Here is a 24,173-nt window from a genome sequence, read left to right on the forward strand (position 1 = left end):
AGTTGTGCTTAAGTGGTTGTACCTTAATCAAATATTGGTTGTAAGTTGTGCTTAAGTGGTTGTACCCTAATCAAATAATGGTTCCATTACCTTACCAAATTCAATTTGTTTTGTATGCATGTATGGTTGTAAATTGTGCTTAAGTGGTTGTACCCTAATCAAATAATAGTTCCATTATCTTATCATATTCAATCAGTTTGATCCATTCAAAGTTGTGTTGTTTTATTTGTAAATTATTATTATTTATAATAATCTAATTAATTTAGCCAAAATCTTGTATAAATACAATTTGCAACATATAGATGCAATGGTTGTTGTATGCATTATGGTTTGTATATTGGTAATGATATATATTATATATAGATTACGATAAACGAGAAAAGATAGATACGCGAGTCCTAGATCAACTTAGTTATTTTATTCTATGTTTTACGTTTCAGTTTAATTTCTTAACGTTAACACCGCAACTTCGGTATCGGTGATCGCTTGCAGTAGTGTGCCATTAGCGCTCGCCCGCCGCAACGCAAGGGGTGCTTAATACTAGTTTGATTTAGAAAGTTATCGAATTCCTTTGAAAATTGTTCCTCTTAATTTACTTGCTTCCACTCTACAATAAAACTCTAGATACATATTATGACTTGCTTGAGGAAAGGTATGATATTTGCATCGTCTATAGTTATTCTCACAGTTGCAAGACTCGCGATGGGCATAAAGTGAGAATCATAAGACATGATGAGCATGACATACACGCGCACCTTGATTCAAACTAATGAGAACAAAATATGACGATAAAGCTGCTCAAAGTGTCTTAAGTATAAGAGTTAGCACAGGATAGAAAATCAGCGTCAGTTTGTGCTACATGTAGTCAAATATACAAAATAAAAGAAGTTTTTGACTAGCCACAAAGTCCCCATCTACATATAGAAAATCATCACTTCACTTGTTAGATTATTGAGTGTCGTCCCTGTAATCATGCATATGCCCTACAGTTTGAACGAATAAGATATATTAGTATCTGTTAAAAAAATACAGTATAAAAAATTATCATTTCCAAACCACAAGAAAAAAATATAGTTACGTGTGAATATATACAACTAAAATAACTGACGAGTCAACTCGTCATTAAGACACAAAACCAATGATTAACTGACTATAACCAAAAAAAAGTCGGTTATTAAATCACAGATTTTCATTTACCTGTATCAAAGGCTAAATCATCATTAACTTCTGACCCCTTCATTAGGTTATCTTCTTTCTTTTCAAACTCGTGACCACGGGTTGAGTTATCTTTCAAACCGGAAAGATTTTGATGGCTTGTTCCTGTTGCTTCATTTAAGAATTCAATATGTTTGAACCCAAAATGTGTGTCACTCACCGACCTGTCAGTTGAACCGCCTACATCATCTTCAAATAATTTATGAGGATAATCTTCAAAGCTTGGAACTCCATGAATCTCGTTTCCTGGACCACTTTCATCTACAAACGGATTATAGTTGACCACTTAACGGGGCGAAAGAAATAATATTAAAATGTACATAAAACTGAATGGGTCAAAAGAGAACGACCTGGCACCAATGCACCAACAGACTCTTATAGTCGAATTATTAAAAAAAAAAAAAAGGATGTCAACTTATACGACCAGCCGATGAAAAACTCACCATTATAATCTTTTGACGGGTCATTTCCCCACTGATGATTAAACTCATGTTCTGCAGATCTGCTAGACCCGATATCGTCATTACAGTCATTTACATGACTCGTTCTAGAAGGGGCTGGTGTTGCAAACAATGTTTTCAGAGACGAGTCTGCATCTTTCACAAAAGAATAACCGTTGGCTTTTATTTATTGAACGAATCATGATCTTAATAGAGATGGCAATTTCAACCTACGATTTGAATTGGTTTGAATTGACGAATCAATGTAACGTTTAAGTAAGCTTATTAATCAATTATTTTTAAAAAAGCAAGCGTATTAATGTAAAACTGTAAAGTATTGGTGATTGTATTTAACATAGTGTAAGTTATAAAAAGATTTTAAAAACGGTTTAAGTGTGTGGGAATTGAACTTGACTTGTTTCAATATGTAATGAAAAGTTGAAAACTACACGTTTCAACCCAAACCCAATTGGATCTGGTTACCCAACCCAGTTAGGACCGCCCATTTTAGGGACTCAAAACAGATTCTTGCAGAAAGACTTACAATGATCTTTGTTAGCAAAATTGGTTGCTTCACCCCGTGCGTCTTTTACATGACTCGTTTGAGTAGTAGCTGGTGTTTCAAATAAGGGTTTCAGAGATGAAACTGCACTTGCACGAAAAAAAACAGTCAAAAACAAAAGATCAGCTCTCAACAGACGATAATCTTGGAGGGTAAGATTTAAAGATATTGAAAGCTACAGGCTGCCCTAAGGCAACCTTTTAAAGCATTACAATGCTGTTTTAGTGCAACTATTGATAAAAACATAAAAATGGATGTAGAAGCAAAAAAGATGTGCATACGATATTGGTTGCGGTAACTGACTGCATCCTCCTGACGGCCTTTTACTTGACCGGTTTGAGTAACGGATGGCGTTCTAAATAATGATTTTAGCGATGAACCTGCACTCGCTTACAAAATAACCATCACTCATTTGCAGAACATACCATAATCTTAAAAAGCAATAAATATAACAGATTTAAAGATGGTCATACCATGATCTTGGTTTGCAAAAGCAGCAGCATCCTCCTGCCCATCTTTTACATGACTGGTTTGAGTAGCGGCTGGTGTTTTAAATAATGATTTCATAGATGAATCTGCACTCAATCAAAATATAACCATCAGCTCTCATTTGCAGAACATACCATGTAGGGGTGCAATCGAGCCGCGTCTTACCGATCCCGAGCCGAGCTTGAGCCTAAAATCTCAAGCCTAGCATGTGAAGCTCGTCAAGCTCGTCAAGCCTTTGTGTAATATTAGTTTTTATTAATATTTAATAACATTTACCCCTTATTTAAAGTTGTCTAGTAAACGAGCCGAACTTATTTCAACTCGTTTACGAGCCGAACCCAAACCTAAAAATAAGCTTGTTTAGTAAACGAGCACGATCCCGGGCTTCACTTATCGAGCTTGCAAACCTAAACGAGTCTTATCATTTATAGTTTTTTATTTAATATATTATTAATTAATACATATAAACCGAGCCAAGCCCGAGCTTGAAAAACTACCAACAAACCAAGCTCGAGTTCTCATAAGTTAACCGAGCTCAGGATTGGGCTCGGATCGGATCGTTTGCACCCCTAATACCATGATCCTAAAAGGCAAGAAAAATAACAGATTTAAAGACGGCCGTACAATGGTCTTGGTTTGCAAAATCGGCAGCATCCTCCTGCCGATCTTTTACATGACTGATTTGAGTAACGCCTGGTGTTTTAAATAATGATTTCAGAGATGAATCTGCACTCACTCAAAATTTAAACATCAGCTCTCATTTGTACAACATACCATGATCTTAAAAGGCAAGAAATATAACAGATTCAAAAATGGTCGTACAGTGATCTTGGTTTCCAAAATCAGCAGCATCCTGCCCATCTTTTACATGACTGATTTGAGTAACTGCTGTCGTTTTAAATAATGGTTTCAGAGATGAATCTGCACTCACTTAAAAAATAACCATCAGCTCTCATTTGCAGAACATACAATGATCTTGTAATGCAAGAAATATAACAAATTAAAAGATGGTCGTACAGTGATCTTGGTTTGCAAAATCAGCAGCACCCTCCTGACCACCTTTGACATGACTGGTTTGAGTAACGGCTGGAGTTTGATATAACGATTTCAGAGATGAATCTGCACTCAAAATATAACCATCATCTTTGATTTACAGAACATACCATGATCTTAAATAGCAAGAAATATAACAGATTCAAAAATGGTCGTACGATAATCTTGGCTAGCAAAATCAGCAGCATCCTCCAGCCTATCTTTTACATGACTGATTTGAGTCACAGCTGGTGTTTTAGTTAATGATTTCAGCGATGAATCTGCACGCGCTTAAAAAATAACCATCAGCTCTCATTTGCAGAGCATGCCATGAACTTAAAAGCAAAGAAATATAACAAATTTGAAGAGGGCCGTACAATGATCTTGGTTGGCAACATCAACAGCATCCTCCTGACCGGTTTTTGCATCCCGACCATCGTTTGCATGACTATGTTGAGCAACGGCTGGTGTTTTAAGTAACGATTTCAGTGATGAATCTGCACTCATTTAAAAAAATAACCATCAACTCTTATTTGTAGAACAGACTATGAACTTGGAAGGTAAGATATATAGATATCAAAAGTAACTCTTTTAACAGATTTAAAGATGACCGTACAATGATCTTGGTTGGCAAGATCAACAGCCTCCTCCTGACCGGTTTTTACATGACTGATTTGAGTAGTTTCTGGTGTTACATCCTGACCATCTTTTGCATGACTGATTTGAGTAACAGCTGGTGTTTTAAATAAGGGTTTCAGTGATGAATCTGCACACATTTATAAAAAATAATCAACTCTCATTTGTAGAACAGACTATGATCTTGGAAGGTAAGATATATAGAATATCAAAAGTGGTAATTTCAACTCTTTAAAGATTTAAAGATGACCATACAATGATCTAGGTTGGTAAGATCAACAGCCTCCTCCTGACTGGTTTTTACATGACTGATTCGAGTAGTTGCTGGTGTTAAATCCTGACCATCTTTTGCATGACTGATTTGAGTAACAGCTGGTGTTTTAAATAAGGGTTTCAGTGATGAATCTGCACACATTTATAAAAAATAATCAACTCTCATTTGTAGAACAGACTATGATCTTAGAAGGTAAGATATATGGAATATCAAGAGTGGTAATTTCAACTCTTTAACAGATTTAAAGATGACCGTACAATGATCTTGGTTGGTAAGATCAACAGCCTCCTCCTGACCGGTTTTTACATGACTGATTCGAGTAGTTGCTGGCGTTGCAGATAATGATTTCAGAGACGAATCTGCACTTGCGATAAAAAACGGTCAGCTTTCATTGGTCAAACACACCATGACCGGTTTTTTTGCCAACTTAATTAAATATATAAAAATAGATATACAATTATCTTGGTTGGCAAATTTGGCTGCATCCTCCTGACTGTCTCTTACATGACTGATTCGAGTAGCAGCTGGCGTTTCAAACAACGATTTCATAGACGAATCAGCACCTGCACAAAAAAAAAACAACAATCAGCATTCTTTTTCAGAAGAAAATAAGATATTAGTTGCTAGAAGTGGCAGTTTCGACCTATCTGCTTATGAATTGGTCAATTTGGTTTGTGTTTCAACTCAAACAAGTCAAACAAAAAATTAACCAAGAAAGATGGCTAAAAGCGAGCTAAAAGTTTCCCAAACCTTCTAAATCCTTTTTAAATACTAAAAAATTAAAAAGTTAACAAGTTGATGTAAAAACATAACGCTTTAAACCAAGTTTACACTGAAGCTAACCAGGTATCTCAGTCTGTTACACTGAGCTAACCCAAAGCTCTTTTAGTCAAACGTCAGCCAATTTTTTTTTAAAATTTACTAGCTGGCAACAAAAACAAGAAAGCAACAGTTGACGTGACTTTTTCAGAAGGTTCATGTAGAAGCCACGAATGGTTGAACAAATGCTATTCGTGTTGACAGTAATGTGGGTTAACTCCGTATATTCTATTGATCCTGTTTTATTGAGCATGTTATGCACACTTAGCCTGGATTTGTAGAAAAATAATATTGGACACAAAATTAAGTTGGTCAACCCATAATGGGACTAGCGATTAATCGGAATAAATAAGGAGTAAGATGCTGAACTAACCAGACCAGCCGAAAACCTCTTCACCCATATCTACTGCATTTGCACTTTGGTTCAGCGTATCTAATGCTTGGTGGGATTTTCCATCAGCAGCATTTCTAGAATCCTTCTCAAATTTCGTTACTGAATCGGCCAAGCCAGCTGCAAGACCAGAACTTTTTTCTACTGTATAACTTGCTCTAGCAGACATTTGGAGATCTGAATCTTGATCATCTGTTTATAAACAATCATACAATGATTATGAACGACTGTTTAACGCGTGTATGCATAATGGTGTAAAAAATCAGTCAAATTAACCTTTTTTGCCTTTAGCCTCCTCATCAGCACTTCCATTTGCTGAAACTGGGTTTTCAAATTCATCCGTTCCGAAATCATAATCCCCCCAATCCACAGATGCACCTTGATTTTGAGTTTCTTCTGAAAAAATTCCACTCCAATGCTTAGAAGTCATTCAAGAGTTCTAAATGCATCATATACAAAGACGAGAAATACAATATTACCTTGCTTATTTCTATCGTCCTCCTTAATAGTCAATAAATCTGAATCAGTACCATCAACAGGAGCTGATGACAAAAAATAAAAACATATTAATTAACGAACAATAACATTGAAACAAAGGTTGACAAATTCATATAAAATAATCAAATATGAAATAATGAAATACTCACATTCTTTGTTCGTATATGTCAACGGCGAACTTTCTTTTGTAATTAGACTTTCATGAGCACCAATATCTCCCACAAGTTGACTAGAATCTGTCCCATCAACAGTATCTGAAAATAAAACAGAGTATTTCAATTAACCAGATACATATACATAACAAAAGCCCTTTTAAATCTTGAATGCCCTTACGCTCTCCTGTATTTAAGATCGGTGAGGCTTCTTCTCTTGCCAGATCTTCGTGAGCTTTTATATTTCCCAAAAGTTCAGACCCCACCTCCTGTACACCAATATGTGAATCATCTTCCATGAATTTGCCACTGTCCGAATCATCATCAGTTGCTGTTTCGTGTTCTGGATCATCTCTATGCGTCTCAGCCTCTTCTTTTGTCTGTTCATTGTTCATATTGTAAGAAATACATCCGCTTTCAAATGGCTGAATATCTTCATCACCTTCAGCATCCATGTCATCTGCAAAATAAATAATACAAGCTCAGTCAAAAGTGCTTCTAAAAGATAACAAGTATAAACGACATTCAAATTTACACATACACATATCACCGACAACATCCTTATTGATGTCTACTACCAACTCCGCCGGAGCATCAACTCTTACAACCACGTCATCGATTTCACTAGTAGAAAGAATTTTTGGTGCGTCTTCGTTCGTTACTGAATCAGATCGTAATGTATCACAAGAAACATCATCAACAGCAACATTCAACGACCGTTCTGGTTCGGGTTCTTGGTCATGAGATGCAACTAAAACTTCAGCTGCCACAGGCATACTTTCAATCTGAGCTGGCTCTAAGTCAACACCTCCAACATCCTCTTTGTCTGTAGCATGATCGGTATTGCTCGCCAATTTATCATGTTCGGATTCTACATTCTGCACATCACTACCGTCCTCTACGACACGTTCAATGTCGATATCAACGCCTGAGAGAGGAACATCAAGAGATTCTACATTCTGCACACTACTATTAGCCTCTACGACACGTTCAATGTCGATATCAACGCCTGAGAGAGGAACATCAAGAGATTCTACATTCTGCACACTACTATTAGCCTCTACGACACGTTCAATGTCGATATCAACGCCTGAGAGAGGAACATCAAGAGATTCTACATTCTGCACACTACTATTAGCCTCTACGACACGTTCAATGTCGATATCAATGCCTGAGAAAGTAACATCAAGAGTCATATTTGCATTCGACAGTTCTGAACCAGTTTCAAACTCTTTAGCCACACTACTACAATCAACTTGATTGCCAAACATATCCAGACGGGACTTCGGGTCAGAAATAACGTCATCACACTCGACATAAACATCATTGCCTGACGAAAGATTCTCCTGGACTGATTTCTCCAAATTTTCAGCTTCACTAAATATTCCAGATTCCACATTAACCTCCTCATTCTGATTACGTACACGAGATACATCGGAAACTGCATCATCAGGTACATTCTCAGCATTATCTACCGTTACTTCTTTAAAACTTTCAGATCCAACTGCTACGGTGTCACCGTCTGGATTGGGTTGTACTTCCACAACCTCAGGTGAGCATAGAACATTATCATAAGGTTGTTTGATTTCAGATTGAACTCTTAAGGTGTCAGCACCTGAATCGGACCCGACTTCTGTATCTGCAGGTGAAAACTTCTGACCCTCATCAAGAGGTTGTTCAGATTCAGCCAGAACTCCTATGGTTCCGACATCAGGCTCGACTTCTGCAACTTCAGGTGAAGGCATCTGAGCATCATCAAGAGATTTTTTAAGAGCCAATTGACGTGTCTGCTTCTTATCAATCATCTCTGAAAAACTGCCTGCTGCATTTCCATCATGTTTGATTCCTCTGCGAGCAACTCTTCCTGGAGCTGTATTGACAGCCGGATCATGTCTGAATTTTGCACCTTCTGGTGAGAACAATTGACCGGCAATAGGTTGTTCTTTAACGGCTGACTGACTTGGCCCCTCTCTCTCACTTTTGATGGCGCTACGTGTAAACCTGGCTGACTGACTTGGCCCCTCTCTCTCACTTTTGATGGCGCTACGTGTAAACCTGGCTGACTGACTTGGCTCCTTTCTCTCACTTTTGATGGTGCTACGGGTCGACTTTCTCTCACTTTTAATGGCAGGAGTAACCTCAGGCTCGGTAATTTCTTCATCAAGGTTAAAACTCAATTTTGCACCTGGGGTCCCTTCTTTACCAGAATAAACCACTTGATCTTCTGAATCACTTTGTTTAGTTCCACTCAACTTCGCTCTCTTTTTAGAACTACTCTCTTTAATTATTACACCACTTCTTATTGCTGAGTTCTTTCCTTTATGAGATGCTTTTTCTACAGATGACTGAATATTCATTCTTGACACAGGTTTCTTTAAACTACTCTCCACCTCTTTTTTTGCAACAGATTTTCCTTCACTTTTACTAGCCCTGCGTGTGGAACTTTTTGGAGAACCATGCTCGGTTTCAATAATCGGATCTTCAACAGGGGTTCCTCTGCGTTTCTTGGATTTAGGAGTTCCAGTAGTAGCGTTTTCTTTATCTTCAATAATGCCAGATAGACGTTTTGAATCTTTTTTTCCAACAGTAGGAGACTCGACCTTGACAGTTGCTTTTTGAACGACAGACTTCCGCCTAGTGTTTCTTCTGGCTGGCTCTTCAAGATGTGGATCAACGTCAGCTTTTACAGACGGCAAAACAGATTTCCTTCGATTTACAGTTTTCCTACCGGCATGCTTTATTGGTTCCTCAAGCTCTTGAACCTCAACTGTGTTAGCTTTATTTTTACGATTCCTTGCAACTCTGCTATCATTAATCACTTCCATTTTGGCACCTTCATCTTCATCCACCCCTTTGGTCCTCAATGATTTCCTCTTTGGAGGTTCTTGTTTATCCTCCTCTTTCATTTCTCTTCTGGTTCTTTTCTTATCAGCTTGGGGATTAGTAACAGTGTTTTTAACTTCTTCCTTTAGCGGTTGTCTTCTAGACCTTGTAGCTCTCACTGTAACGTCCATAACTTCCACGGGGGGCTCGACACTTTGTCCCTCTGTTTTCACTTGTTTACCGGTCTTTTTCTTAACATCAGGATTTGCATCACGACTTGTACCGCCCTCCATCGAGGTTTGTGCCCTAGACCTTGTAACTCTAGCACGGCCAACCACGGTTTCCTCAACTGATTCGGTTGCTTCACCACCTTTTTGCAATGTGCGGGCCCTTGCCCTCGTAGCTTTACCAACATTGCCTTCAGATTCTTTATCTACATCAGTTCCCTTTCCAGCATCTTTTGTTTCCCCTCTACCTTTATTCTTTATATTATTTGGAATGACTACATCCTTTACTAATGACTGCGCCCTAGATCTAGTAACCTTAACAGGAATTTGTGCAGTATCCTCAACTAAGTCAACAGTAACACTACTATCAACAACTGGTTGATCGACCTTCTTGGCCATTGATTTCCTCCGAGTTTTCACCTGTGTAACCATATCCTTCTGTTTTTCGCCAGATCGCTCATACTCAACTGTGTCATTATTTGGACTAAACCTGACTTTCTTTGCTTGTCTTTTTGATTCTGCAGGTTCACCCTCGTCAGTAGTTTCAACCAAACTCTTCATACAAGTCCGTTGTCGTGCTTTTGGTTTCTGCTTTTCCTGGATTTTATAATTGCACGTAAAAAGGGAATGATTAAATGTTACCAAAAAAATCTTTGGAGGTTAAAAATCACAGCATACAGTTAACAAGTTTCATTGATTATTCAGTATACAAACTTACAAGCATGCATATAGATATATCAAAATACTCTTTTTTGTCAACAGACTGCTTAGAGAACTGTATGTTACATAAATTTAACATTGTATCCATTTCTGGTTGTATCTGATCATATTATCTTTCAACATGTTTTTCCAAGAGAAAATTAGCACACTTCTCACTCAATACACCCACTAGCAGCTACAATATCATATATTTCTAATGCCAACAGTATCATTACTCCACAGTTCAGCATAGTAAGTAGTAACATTTTTTCAGAAAATAACTTATTCAACACACTTTTTGAGTTAAAGTTTTTCACCAATTGGATGCTCAAAACGCATAATTAATTTATCATATTAGTGTGTACAAATACAAAAATCGAGAATTACATTAAAAAGTGCAGAAAGCTTGTCAGCCAAAACGGAATTGGCAGAATTCGCAGGAATATTATGCTCCTTGCATAGCGCTTGGAGCTCTCTCCTTTTCAAACTATGATAATCCATCTCTGCAAAACACCACCACAGAATCTTCAATCAATACACAACAAGAACAACTATAAACTACAAATTTGCAACAATCTGCATTAATCACCCCTAAAACAACATAAGCAGTTAACCTACAAGAGAAACAAACTTAAAACCACAACGACAAATCCACACACACCAAAAACCACTGTAAGCTACAAATTTGAACAGAATTTCACCGAATCAACCCAAATACAACATAAACAGTTAACCCATACGATAAAAAAAATTAAAATCACAACGAACGAATATGTAGTCTGTACAAAACAAAAACACATATAAACCACAAATTTGTACAGTACTACATCAAATCAACCGAATTTAACATAAATAATTAACCTACACAATATAATCACAACAAACAAATCAGTACATAGCAAAAACAACTATAAACTACAAATTTAAACAGATTTGCGTCAAACCAACACGAAAACAACATAAACAGTTAACCTACATGATAACCAAATTTAAAATCGCAACAAACAAATATGTATATCACAACAAAAACGCCTAAAACTACAATTGTGTACAGAAATTCATCAAAATCAACATGAAAACAACATAAACAGTTAGCCTAAACGATAAACAAACTTAAAATCACAACAAACGAATCAATATACAACAAAAACAACTATAAACTACAAATTTGTACAGAAATGCATCAAATAACACAAAAACAACATAAACAGTTAACCTACGCGATAACCGAATTTAAAATCGCAACAAACAAATATGTATATCACAACAAAAACACCTCTAAACTAGAATTTTGTACAGAAATGCATCAAAAGCAACCTGAAAACGACATGAACAGTTAACCTACACGATAAACAAACTTAAATTCACAACAAACGAATCAATATACCACAAAAACAACTATAAACCACAATTTCTACCACAATTTCTACAGAAATACATCAAAATCAACCCGTAAACAACATAATAACCTACGCGATAACCGAACTTATAAATCACAACTAACAAATCAGTACACAACAAAAACACCTATAAACTAAAATTTTATACAGATATGCGTCAAAATCAACACCAACACAACATAAACAGTTAACAACAAAGGTAAAATCGCAACGAACGAACAGTACCTGAGTTAGAGATGAACTGATAAACTTATGAACGGTAGTTTCAACTAAATCAACACCAAACTTGTAACAAACATAAAAACTAGATCATAGATTACAGAGAGAGAAGGAAGATTGTTAGATCTGTGATTTGAAATTTGAATTTTGAAATTGTGAAATTAGGGTTCCCGCTCTTGTGAAAAAGAAAAGGGGGAAATTTTATGATCTCGTGAGACTGTTGGTTTGTTTTTGGGTATTTATTTATGCAGAGAGAGGAGAGCGTGGGTGTACGACGTCGTTTACTGCCACGTGGTGGTCATCAACGGTCAAGATCGGTTTCATTGTCACTTTTTGTTTTTTTTAGTTTCTTGCTTTTTTTAACAATCTTATCCATGTTACCAACAACCGACTCAGAAAGAAAGTGAGAAAATGTATTTTTTATTATTTTTATCACCAAATTTAATGTAATTTTATTATTTTTATAACCAAATTTAATCTTTTTCATTGTGATTAATTAATAATGGTTTTGTTTTCTGACAAATATTGCTTTTTCATTGTTCGAAACCAGTAAATGACATAAAATAGGCATTAAGGATGAACGGGGCGCTCTCGGGGAGGGGGACGGTGAGTGTGAACCTCGCTCGGGAACAATGCCGCCATCCCCTCGGTGACCCAAATCGGGGTGTGAGGAGCGAGTTGTGTTCACCGATTGAGATTTGTAATTTTTGACCGTTTTTTATATTAAAACGGCTATATAGCCGTTATATATTTAAAAAAAAATCTCCTAAACCCTATAAATACTAACCCACTTCAATATTTTATTTTTCAAACCCAAAACAACTCCAACTACATTATTCTCCTAAACCCTTCAACTCATCTAATTTTTTACCCAATCTTAAAAAAAATGGATTCCGAGTTCCCGTCTTCGATGATACTGCTTTTAGCAAGCTCATTGACGAAGAAACGCATTGGAGACTAAAACACGATCTCGTTGAGCATCTCGAACGTTTAGATCTACCTCACCTTAAAGCGAATTCCGACGACGAGTAGTTTGTTTTTTTTATTTTTCTAGTTTGAATGTAATTTTTATTTTTAATTTAATGAAATATCTTTTCTTAAATTGTATTTAATTTTTATTAATATTTGTTTAATTTATAATACATGCATAATTACAACAAATAAAAAAACAAAAAAAACAAGCCCCCAAGAGAGGAGTGTCGCCATCAAATTGAGGGTGTGGGGGGAGTTAAGTGGGGAGTTGACGTGGCGCGTGCTGATTGTCTGTGGGTAAGAGAGGTCACTCCCCACTTAGAGGAGTGTCCCTTACACCCTAAAGACGTAAATACGTGTGACTATTGTATTTATTTTATTTTGATAACATAGGTTTTTTATTCGTTTAAGGGTATACGGGTCGACGTGGTAAAGCATGCGATGAGGGGAACTACGACACGGGGAGAGTGCCGCCATTACCAGAATGTCGTGCGGTGAGGCTTTTTGCGGTGAACACTTGCCGCATGCGGTGAAGGTGTGGGAGGGGAATAAAGGTGGGGCTCACTAGTTGGGATGAGATCGGTACGATATCGGTACATACCGCAAATACCGTTATCAAAATTTAGGAAATGTGGATACCGATTACCGTACCGTATTTATAGATTCGGTACAGGTATGGTGCCGGTATTTCGGTACTTTACCACATTGGTACCGCTTTGGTGTCATCAATTGTTTTACCTAAAAATATTTCATGTGCAACCCATCCATTATTAACTGAACTAGAGTAATATTTAGAAGAATGTAAACAAAAGGTAAACATATTAAGAGGGTGTTTGGGATTACGTTTTGAAGTGATTATTTGATTATTGCGTTTGTAAAACATAAATAATCTAAAAAAGTGTTTGGATGAAAAAAGTGATTATTTGCCTTCAAAACGCAGTTTTGGAGAAGCATGTACCTACATGTTTTTTCAAAACGCAACGCAAAATCTATTTTGAAAACGCATAATCTATTTTGAAAACGCAACACCAAACACCCCCTAAGTAGTCAAAAAAATCAAAAGGTAAACATCCATGGGTTCGACTTTTAAAATCCAAATTCCAAGATGTCTAAAAATATCATAATTGATTAAAAATAACCAAACAAAAGAAATTTGATATTGGTTTTTGTAAAATAACAAGTTGATGATACCCGCGCGTTGCGACGGGATGTTGATAAACAAAGTTTTTAATTAGTATCAAATGTGTGGAATATGCGTTGCTATTAATTAGTATCAAATTATTATTATTATTATTATTATTATTATTATTATTATTATTATTATTATGTAGTCTATATAATAATCTCTTGTACTTGTAATGCTTAATACCTCAACGAAAATATCCTAGTTGCCATCCGTGGACGTAGATCAGTTTAGACCGAACCACGTAAATCGTTGTGTTCATTATTGCTTTCGCGTATCGTATTTCGGTTTATGTGTGTGCTCGATCCTAACAAAAAGACAATTAACATCATTTTAAACCTTTATGAAATTGTTTGTGCTGACGACCCTTATTGCTAGAGCCTTCAGCTTGCTTGTTAATATACTTATTATCATGTTTTATGAGTGTTAAAACAGGTTACACACCATCTATATTACTGATTATGCAAGAAATCGCAAAATAGCATTTTTGTTGACTTTTTCTAAGCACGTTTGACTCGACATTCGGACTAGTTAGAGTGGGAATCAGAGGGTGCCCTTTTAGGGGTTTAAAGCCCACATGATTACCAACATATAACTACCTTTGATTCGACAAACCACTGGACCATTTGTGATTTATCGTAAAGTCAATCGTTAATTACGACGGATTGACTTTTAAGCTAAACTATGCATAAACTAAGCCACAAAAAGGTTGGCATACTTACAGAAGCTTGGTGCACGACTAAGGATGTTAGAAGAATGCTTGAGAGCTCCATAAATGAACTAGAAGGCAGGTTTGAGGTGTGTTGAACAATGGAACACTACCTTGCCTTTTATAGTGAAAAATTTAGCTCAAGATCATTACAACTCAACCTACAATGGTTCATGGATGATCAGCAGGTGTCCCTGGGTGCTAGGGGACATGTAGAGGGCGCCCATGCTTCACTTAATGCATCAATGATCGTTCACAAGCTCAAACATTGAATCTGTCCAAACTTTCTGCATCTGGGACCTTCACGCGGCCCGCATTAGGATTCAAGCGACTCAGACGCGGGCCGCCTGAATCTTTAAGTCAGAAAACAAATCTGCAGGTGGCGCGCGGCCCGCATTAAATCATGCATATCTCTGACGCGGCCCGCATTGGGCTTGTTTTTCAAGATTTTCATATCTTTTGTAATGATTAATCTGACCTTTCGGTTTTGAAGGGGTAACTTTGCGATTTGGCCCTCGATTATTTACAATTAAGGGCCTCGTGACCTTTACCCGCATTGTTAAGTCCCCGGTTAGTTTAATTACTATCCGAAAAGCCTTAACTTTTATTGTTGACGCCCCTCTTATACGAATTTGATCATAACTTTCTCGTTTTAAAACGGAACTTCGCGGAATTTATATCGTATATTCCAGTGAGCGTATTTTACTGTTACAAAGCCTCGGGTTTGTCAAAGGGTCACTCAGAGGTATAAATTAAACATGTTGACACAATTAACCCCTGTAGTTTGTAATCTCTCACTTTCTTCCGCATTTCGCTCCGTACGATCCATGATTCATTCGTTTGAAGGTACGAGCATCATTTAGGGTTACTATACCGTATATTTACCCTTTGTTGACATTTTCAACCCTCGAATTTACATACTTTCAAGGTTTGTCAACTTTAGTCCTTTATTTATTATTTAATGTCACGTGTAAACTCAAGACACGTGTCAGCACTTTATTGGATACAAAATTTCGAGGTGTTACAAAAGAACAGGAATGAAATATGTTTTTCAATCTTGCTTTTCCTAAATTGACAGATGCTAGAATAAGCAAAAGATGAGTCACTAAACCATGTGATTTGTCTCTTATCTCAAACGGAGCAAATAGGTAGTTAATTACAACTATTATTGTAATAATAATAATCTTTGTTGCACCGGTTATTTAATAAAAGTTGTGTTAAGAGGACTTGTTTAACGTTTTCACCTGGTACTCAACCCCATTTGAGTTGTGGTTATCATAATTGTGCATAAAACTCCTAAATGCATGTTATTAATGTGATAATATTGTCTTTAATTATCACACTTAGTGCATTATTTATTTACAAAAGGTTTATAAATATGGATGAAAAACTATTAGTATACAAACCCTATTTCAACTGACTCAGTTTGTTTATGTTAAAAATTGAAGAGTCATGACTTTTTGACTCTTCACTCAAACCCATTTGGGTTGTGTTTTATATCCATTTGATAAGAACTTGGTCTTTTTTTAAACAAAACACTCTTAAATTGTAATAAATGAAGCAATGTAAGTTTGAGAATGTTTTAAATGTGGGTCTATACCTTGGCAGCTTTGGTGCCGATAGGAATAATGCTGAAAAAACCGATCTTTCGCCTCTCCAGTCCTTCATAGATCAGTTGCTACTACATAAAGCAAATATGATCAAAGGTTCAGACCACTCCAAGCAAAACAATACCACATATTTCAGTTACATTTTGTTCAGGACGTGACTAAGGAAATGGAGTTTATAAGGTCACAACAATAAGAAGAATTTTTATTACTTATAGGAGAAACTGCAAATTAGTGTATTTAAGCGATTAGGAAGCCTTAAGATAAAATGATAAATTGTAACGACATTTAGAAAATATCAGGCTGCTTTTATTTCGAACTGATCCTTTGTTGTAGTCAAAGATCCAAGCTTGATAAAATTTGTTAGTCTTACCTTGACTTGATTGGTCAACTCTAATATCCTTTCCTCCAAACGCCTTTAAAAAGTTTTGCCTAAGCAACTAAAATTTAATTGTTTTAGCATGTGACCCAACCTGCCACCTCTACATGCAAGTGTAGCATGTAAATCTAAATAGAGTTGTAAAAGGACAACATCACATATGATCCAAACCTACTACCCGTTTTGACCAATTACCCATCCCACTAATCTTGCAACCTCTAAAAGCAACTATAACTTGAAACTCTAGATGGAGTTGTAAATGTGGCAAAGAAAAATAGATAACAAACAAATAAATATGAACGTCCAGTATCAAGCTCTAGGTTACAGATTTGTATGAATATATACAATATATATGTTATCACTTATTAGTAAAGTTGCTCATAAGAGGAACCATTAGTAAAGAAAACTCGATACGATTTAATAATTTAAAAAGAGCTGGTCATTCTAAACGTACTTAAAATAATATAGGTCTTTTGAAGCCATCAACATGCTAAAATAAAAATGTTCCGATATTTAAACATTACCTTTTTATTGAATCTATAATCACGCTTGAGAAGAAAGTGGAGAGGCATATTGAAAGAAAAAGGAGCTTTGACGAACATGAACAACTTTGAAGGGCCTAAAAATTTGCAAAGCTTCAATATAGTTTTAATTCAGTCTGTTTCCATAAAATACATGGTTTTTATCATGTAAATATCTAACTCATCAAAAGAAAACCTTCATAAGATTCAGATCCAGCGCCTTTTGATACCAGTGTCCTGATAATCTGTTCAAAGATTTCATGGAAGACATGTTTGGATGTGTTAAAGAAAATGAAAAGCTGCAAAAGATGAAAGACAACACAATGACAATTCTTAAAATTAAAAACAAATGATGAAACCTATAAAGTTTATGATTATCTTAACAAAGGAACGACAAAGAAAAACTAAAAAATGTTTCACATTATCTTGAATTAGAATAAGGACTTGCAAGTAAAAACTCAAAAGATAGAAAACTAAAAAAATACATATCCAAAATTCTGTGAAGGAACGATGACACACCCAAAATTGCACAATCACCTGATGGCGTCAAGGGTTCCTTCACAATATTGCGTCATGGCAAAACATGTCCGAGTCGGCATGCTTTAATGTTTCATTCATTACGGTTACAGCCCGGCATATTATAGATTTATAGAAGGAAAAATAAAAGTAGATCCTGGAACTAAAAACAAACAAACCTCAAAAAACCATAGAAATTGCCAAGTATTTGAAAAGGAAAATTAATGAAGTTGGCATGTTACTACTCAAATAAGATTCACTTAGATGACAAATGATAATACCTCATGGCTACCCGTTTAAAAGCCATAAAATCAAGAATTGCAGATAATAGTATAAAAGGTTATATAGATTTTATGTTTGGGTTGTGATTCATGTTATGTTTTCTCTATAAGTGGGTGAAACAGATAATATAAATACTGAAAACATGCCAAAACATCATAGATCATTTTATTCAAGCAAATGAAAATACTACTAAATTAAAAATGATTTGGGTCAACCGAATCGAAAGCATGAATCCATATTGACTTTTTACCCAACTACTTTGATCCATAAACTCCTAAAAACGAATTAACATATTTCAAAAACGAAGATTTCCCCTAATTAAAAACACACAAATAAGAATTTAATCACTATCATGTCTAGGTACATTGAACCAAACTAAAAAGGAAATTCAATTAATGTTATTAACTCCAAATCGTTATTTCTATATTATCCTCCAAATCAAATTTTTAAATTTAAAATCAAGTTATTATCTATCCTCTAAATAAGGAATTATGAGCAAAAAATACTAAAAACATATTTTTGACGTTTTTTAAGAGTATTAATATATTCTTAAAACAGACTTCTAATAATTAAAACGATATTAGAAAACATACAAATGCTAGCATCTTGAGGGATATAATCATCTAAAATACACTGAAAGTTCAAAAGTCAATTCCGCATCCATTATTTTAATGATTTAAAGCATATATGGTAACAACCAATAAATGTTTATAATATGATTGTTGAATAATTTGAATCTAATTAGTTATATAGAAACCAATAATTGTTGATTAGAGGTTATTAAAAATTAGGATAATTAACAATAATAAAAAATGAATGTAGTCAACTTCTATTTTAGGTAACTTTATTTAAAATAAGTCAAATATAATTATATTTAAAATTACTATAATATGTTGGAAGAATTTAATCAAAATTATATATAAAATTTTAAATTTTAAAGCACTAACATTTCTAGATACATTGAACCCACCTAAAAAGGAAATCCAATTATTGTTATTAACTCCAAATCGTTTATTTCCATAATATCCTCCAAATCAAAATTTTTAATTTTAAATCAAGTTATTATCTATCATCTAAATAAGAAAATTATCAGCCAAAAATACTAAACACATGTTTGACGTTTTTTAAGAATATTAATATATTCTTTAAACAGACTTCTAATAATTAAAACGATATTTGAAAACATACAAATGCTAGTATCTTGAGGGACATAATCATCTAAAATATACTGAAAGTTCAAAAGTCAATTCCGTATCTATTATTTTAATGATTTAAAGCATATATAATAACAATCAATAAATGTTTTTAATATAATTGTTGAATAATTTGAATCTAATTAGTTATTTAGAAACCAATAATTGTTGATTAGAGGTTACTAAAAATTAGGGGATAATTAGCAATTATAAAAAATGAATGTAGTCAACTTCTATTTCAGGTAACTTTATTTAAAAATAAGTCAAATATAATTTAAATTTAAAATTACTATAATATGTTGGGAGAATTTAATCAAAATTATATATAAAATTTTAAATTTTAAACAACTAACATGTCTAGGTACATTGAACCTACCTGAAAATGAAATCCAATTAATGTTATTAACTCCAAATCGTTTACTTCCATATTATCATCCAACTCAAATTTTTGAATTTAAAATCAAGTTATTATCTATCCTCTAAATAAGGAAATAATAATTAACAATAATAATTTTGTAACAAACTGATGGATAGTACCGAACCGTTATCATGATCCGAAATTAAATTGTCAAACATCAAGGATCAAACCATTAAACTCCAAGAACACATATGATATTCAATCAATCTTCAAACAAAACAATAGGAAGGTGGAGCAAAGATTCGACAATATAATGAAATAAAAAACAACCAAACACTTCTAAATTTCCACAAATTTAGCTAGCCTAACAACAAATTACAAACACAACACTCAAATCGTTAAGCAAAAAAAAACAACATTAACACGAAAAATCATTCATCAGTTTTAACACAGTATATAAACGGAGGTTCATAGATTACATAAACATGTGAAATAAAAACAAAATCATCAGATTTTCCATGAAAATCAGAATCAGGGTTTGTATAACATAACCATAACCAATAAATCAGACTGAAAACACATAAACAGAATCATATCAAATAAAAAACTATAATTCATAACAATGATATACACGAATGAGGTTCATAGAATACAAAATCAAATCAAATAAAACTTATTTTGCATCACAATCATAATTAGGCTTTTGCATCACAATCCCTCACAAAAACAAACAGAATTAGGCTTTTGCATCACAATCCCTCACAATCAGATTTAGGCTTTTGCATCACAATCACAAACTTATTTTGCATCACAATCAAATAAAACTTACTTTACATCAATTAAAATAAAACTTAAGACAGATATTCCATAACAATCGGATCAGGGTTTCATATAAACTTGATAGAATAAATAAACATTAGAAATAAAAAATGTTCTGCATCAAAATCGGTTTTAGGGATTTGCATAATCAACTTATTCTTTAACAAAACCATAAAATTAAGGAAAATTGGTATTTAATAAACCAACCTTTAACCAGTTGGTAAATAATAATCCAACCTTCAGAATTGGTATATAATAATCCTACATACCAACATGTTGGTACTCAATGAACTTCTGTTAATTTTTTTAACTGAAGTTAGTTTTTAAGTTTTATTTATTACACAAACAATCCCTGTAGTTATAAGTTACTAGTTTTAAGTTTTATTTATTACACAAACAGTCCCTGTAGTTATAAAAAATCATAAAAATCCTAAAAAATCAAAAAAATCATAAAAATTTAAAAAAAAAACAAAAAAAATTCTAAAAAATCATAAAAATTTTAAAAAATCATAAAAATTCTAAAAAATAAAAAAAAAATTCTAAAAAATCAAAAAAAATCTAAAAAATCATAAAAATTCTAAAAAATAAAAAAAAATCATAAAAATTCTAAAAGACTTGTGAACCCTAATCCCCCTTTTAGAATCAACCGTTTCCACTACTTCTCTATGTTTCCCTCCTAAACCAAAAAAGAAAAAAAAAACTAATCTCCGCAAAACCTTTAATCTGAGCTTTATCTTCAAGACTCAAACCAAATACGTTAGGGTTTATTAAAAAAGAAGGTGGCTGTTCTTTGTGCTCCTCTTTTTTTTTCACATATTCTTCTCTGCAACCAACTTTCTCGCACACTCTTCAACTTCTTGTTCAACCAATGACCTAAATTGTTACCGTCGCTGATGAGGGTTTGGATGTTAACGAATCTGGTTTGTGGTATGATAAACGTCGGGTTCGAAGGAGATGAAGAACAACTTCGTATGCGGCTGAAGAATGGAGCCAACGGTGGCGGCGAGAGGTCGGAGACGACGATGTCGGTGGCTAGCGGCAGCGGCTTAAGGGTTTTCGGTGTTTATTCGGTGATTGGATCTGGAAAGAAACGAAGCAGATCTGAGTTGTTTCAGATCTGAAAGTGAATCTGAAAGGTATAAGATAGATGATCGATGATTGCTGTTGTCAAGACTATTGTTCAGCGCCTGGAGATGTTTGGGGGTTAGAAGGTTTTAGGGTTTGGTTTTGAAGATGGCGACGGCCACAAAGGCAGTGGCGCCGGAGATAAGATTTTCAGCAGAAGGTAAGGACGAGATGTCCTGTTTGATGATGTCTGGGTTTTGATTTTGATTTGTTGGATTTTTTTTCTGGTTTGGGTAAGGACGAGATGTCCTGTTTGATGATGTTTGGGTTTGTTTGTTTAAGTTTCATTTTAGTTTTGTATAAATCGTATATAAATCGTATAGATATTTAATGCTTCATTGATTGTTGCGTTTTGAATATTATATCGACAACTTGTGTTGTCGGGGTCGTCCAAAAACAGAGAAAACTCTACCCGTTTTCCGTAAAATTTCTGTAAAGCGAAACACGTTAATTTTATAAATCGATTTTTTGATTTTTTAGAATTTTTATGATTTTTTTTATTTTTTAGATTTTTTTAGATTTTTTAGATTTTTTATAATTTTTTTTTTGATTTTTTAAGAATTTTTTTGATTTTTTTGAATTTTTATGATTTTTTTATAACTACAGGGACTGTTTGTGTAATAAATAAAACTTAAAACTAGTAACTTATAACTACAGGGACTGTTTGTGTAATAAATAAAACTTAAAAACTAACTTCAGTTAAAAAAAATAACAGAAGTTTATTGAGTACCAACATGTTGAGAGGTAGGATTATTATATACCAATTTTGTAGGTTGGATTATTATTTACCAACTGGTTAAAAGTTGGTTTATTGAATACCAATTTTCCTAAAATTAAAACCCCAAAATCAACATATTTTTCAATCCCAATCGGATTTAGGGTTTTGAATCACAATCAAAACCTTATTAAGCATCACAATCAAATAAAACTTATTAGACATCAATTCAAATAAAACCTAACAAAGATATTCCATAACAATCGGATCTATGGTTTCGTATATACTTGATAGAATAAATAAAAATGAGAAATAAACAATATTATACATGAAAATCGGTTTTAGGGTTTTGCATAAACATCATATTCTATAACAAAAACATAATATTAAAACCCCAAAAATCAACAGACTTTCAATGAAAATCAGATTTAGGGTTAAATCAACAGAAACATAGTTTTAACACAGTAATTGAACGAAGGAACACATGAATAGTGATTAAAGAAGGAATTTAACAAAAACAACTTACAAATTTGTAGATCGATATTCGAAATTCTGAAATCGAATCAAGAAAAAGAAGAAGTAGATGAAGACGATGAAGAACGTAGAACCATCTATATATGTAGATCCAGTGAAATAATTCATTGTTATATAGAAACCGATGGTAATTTTGGAAGAAGATTGGAGTGAAGATGAAAAGTTGATTGTGTGAAACGGTGAACATTAATTAGGTTAAAGAAAGAAGAAGGAAAAAAAAAGGCGTGAGGGATGCTGTGTTTTGGCGGTCATTTAAGAAAATGAGGTATTAATCAAATGCCACATGGCAAGTATTGGCTTAAGCTAATGACAAGTGGCTAAAAATTATTTTGCTTTATTAGAAGTAGTAGATACGTATCAATTAACATCTTTACCTCAATTGAGATGTATTCCCTCGACCTAATATATCAACTCAACTAGAGGAAATCAACCTGTGCGTTGCAGCGGGGATGCGGCACGTATTTGGTCGGTATTGGTCCGATATGTTACAGTATTGGCGCACACTATAGTAACCGAAAAAAGAACCCAAAGGAGAAAATCTTGGCACACACTATAGTAACCGGAAAAAAAACCCAAAGGATAAAGTCTTCATATGATCAAAACGATATCTCTACACATGTTTGGTTGGTTGTGGCCGCTCGATTTTGCTAATCAAAACGTAAATAAACAAACACATTTTGCAGTAGCATGACCGTACTTAGGGGTTTTCGCAGTTTGGTTTAGAATCATGAAACCATTCAAACCGGTCATCAGTTGGTTTTGAGGTTGGTTTTTTAGATCGACTTTTGATTGGTCGGTTGCGAAAGTTTCAAACCGTGGTGAATGGTTTGGTATGCGGTTTACATTGAAAACCTTTCGTATAAAACCGGAACAAACCATAAGATTTGATTACATTCTATTTTACATATTTTGTATCACACATTTACTTTTCATATTAGACTTTAAAAAGTTATACTTGTTTAACTCTAGTTTGTTTGCAGTAAACTTGGCTAAGTGGCTAGCAAGCACAATAAAGTTTCCAACGATCCTAAAAAAAGATCCAATAGGTATAATCAGATGTCAACACTTAAAAACTTTCAAAATCCACCTAGCCGGCTTCATTCTTCCATTAGTCCTTTAACATCTAACACAAACTTTCAAAATCCACCTAGCCGGCCTCATTCTTCCATTAGTCCTTTAACATCTAACACGGTATAAAAAAAATTAACGCTTAAGTGCATCACTGATGCTTCTACTCTAGATCTGCATCTACTCTCCAACCAGTCCCTTTGGCTACAGCTAGCATTCTTTTAAGTGCTGAAATCATCTTCTGCTTGGATCAAAATTTTAACAGTTTTTTTGTACATTTTATATTAAATTAAAGCCTAATAAAACTCAAACCGTA

At 34.3% G+C, this 24,173-nt stretch overlaps 1 protein-coding gene across 16 annotated transcripts; it reads right to left on the bottom strand.

The window, feature by feature from the left end:
- Window positions 1-760: 760 nt before the first annotated feature.
- LOC110890774 lies at window positions 761-12,088 on the bottom strand. Of its 16 annotated transcripts, XM_035988982.1 has the most exons (24): window positions 11,883-12,087; window positions 10,645-10,760; window positions 7,666-10,155; window positions 7,050-7,584; window positions 6,690-6,968; window positions 6,506-6,610; window positions 6,338-6,400; window positions 6,135-6,254; window positions 5,841-6,050; window positions 5,104-5,211; window positions 4,906-5,007; window positions 4,630-4,779; window positions 4,355-4,504; window positions 4,116-4,235; window positions 3,918-4,028; window positions 3,724-3,825; window positions 3,529-3,636; window positions 3,331-3,432; window positions 2,691-2,792; window positions 2,499-2,597; window positions 2,200-2,301; window positions 1,659-1,811; window positions 1,198-1,476; window positions 761-983 (listed from the first exon to the last, which is right to left on the bottom strand). In XM_035988982.1, the coding sequence occupies exons 2-24, from the start codon at window positions 10,756-10,758 to the stop codon at window positions 949-951; spliced, it is 5,739 nt and encodes a 1,912-aa protein (XP_035844875.1). In that variant the 5' UTR covers window positions 10,759-10,760; window positions 11,883-12,087; the 3' UTR covers window positions 761-948. The 16 variants fall into 16 exon arrangements, with proteins under 16 accessions (XP_035844875.1, XP_021994095.1, XP_035844873.1 ...); XM_022138403.2 differs by having other exon boundaries at window positions 3,918-4,019; window positions 7,050-10,155; XM_035988980.1 differs by having other exon boundaries at window positions 1,659-1,805; window positions 3,529-3,627; window positions 7,050-10,155.
- Between the last annotated feature and the right edge of the window lie 12,085 nt (window positions 12,089-24,173).

This window comes from Helianthus annuus, chromosome 4 (assembly GCF_002127325.2).
Source record: "Helianthus annuus cultivar XRQ/B chromosome 4, HanXRQr2.0-SUNRISE, whole genome shotgun sequence".
NCBI lineage: Eukaryota > Viridiplantae > Streptophyta > Magnoliopsida > Asterales > Asteraceae > Helianthus > Helianthus annuus.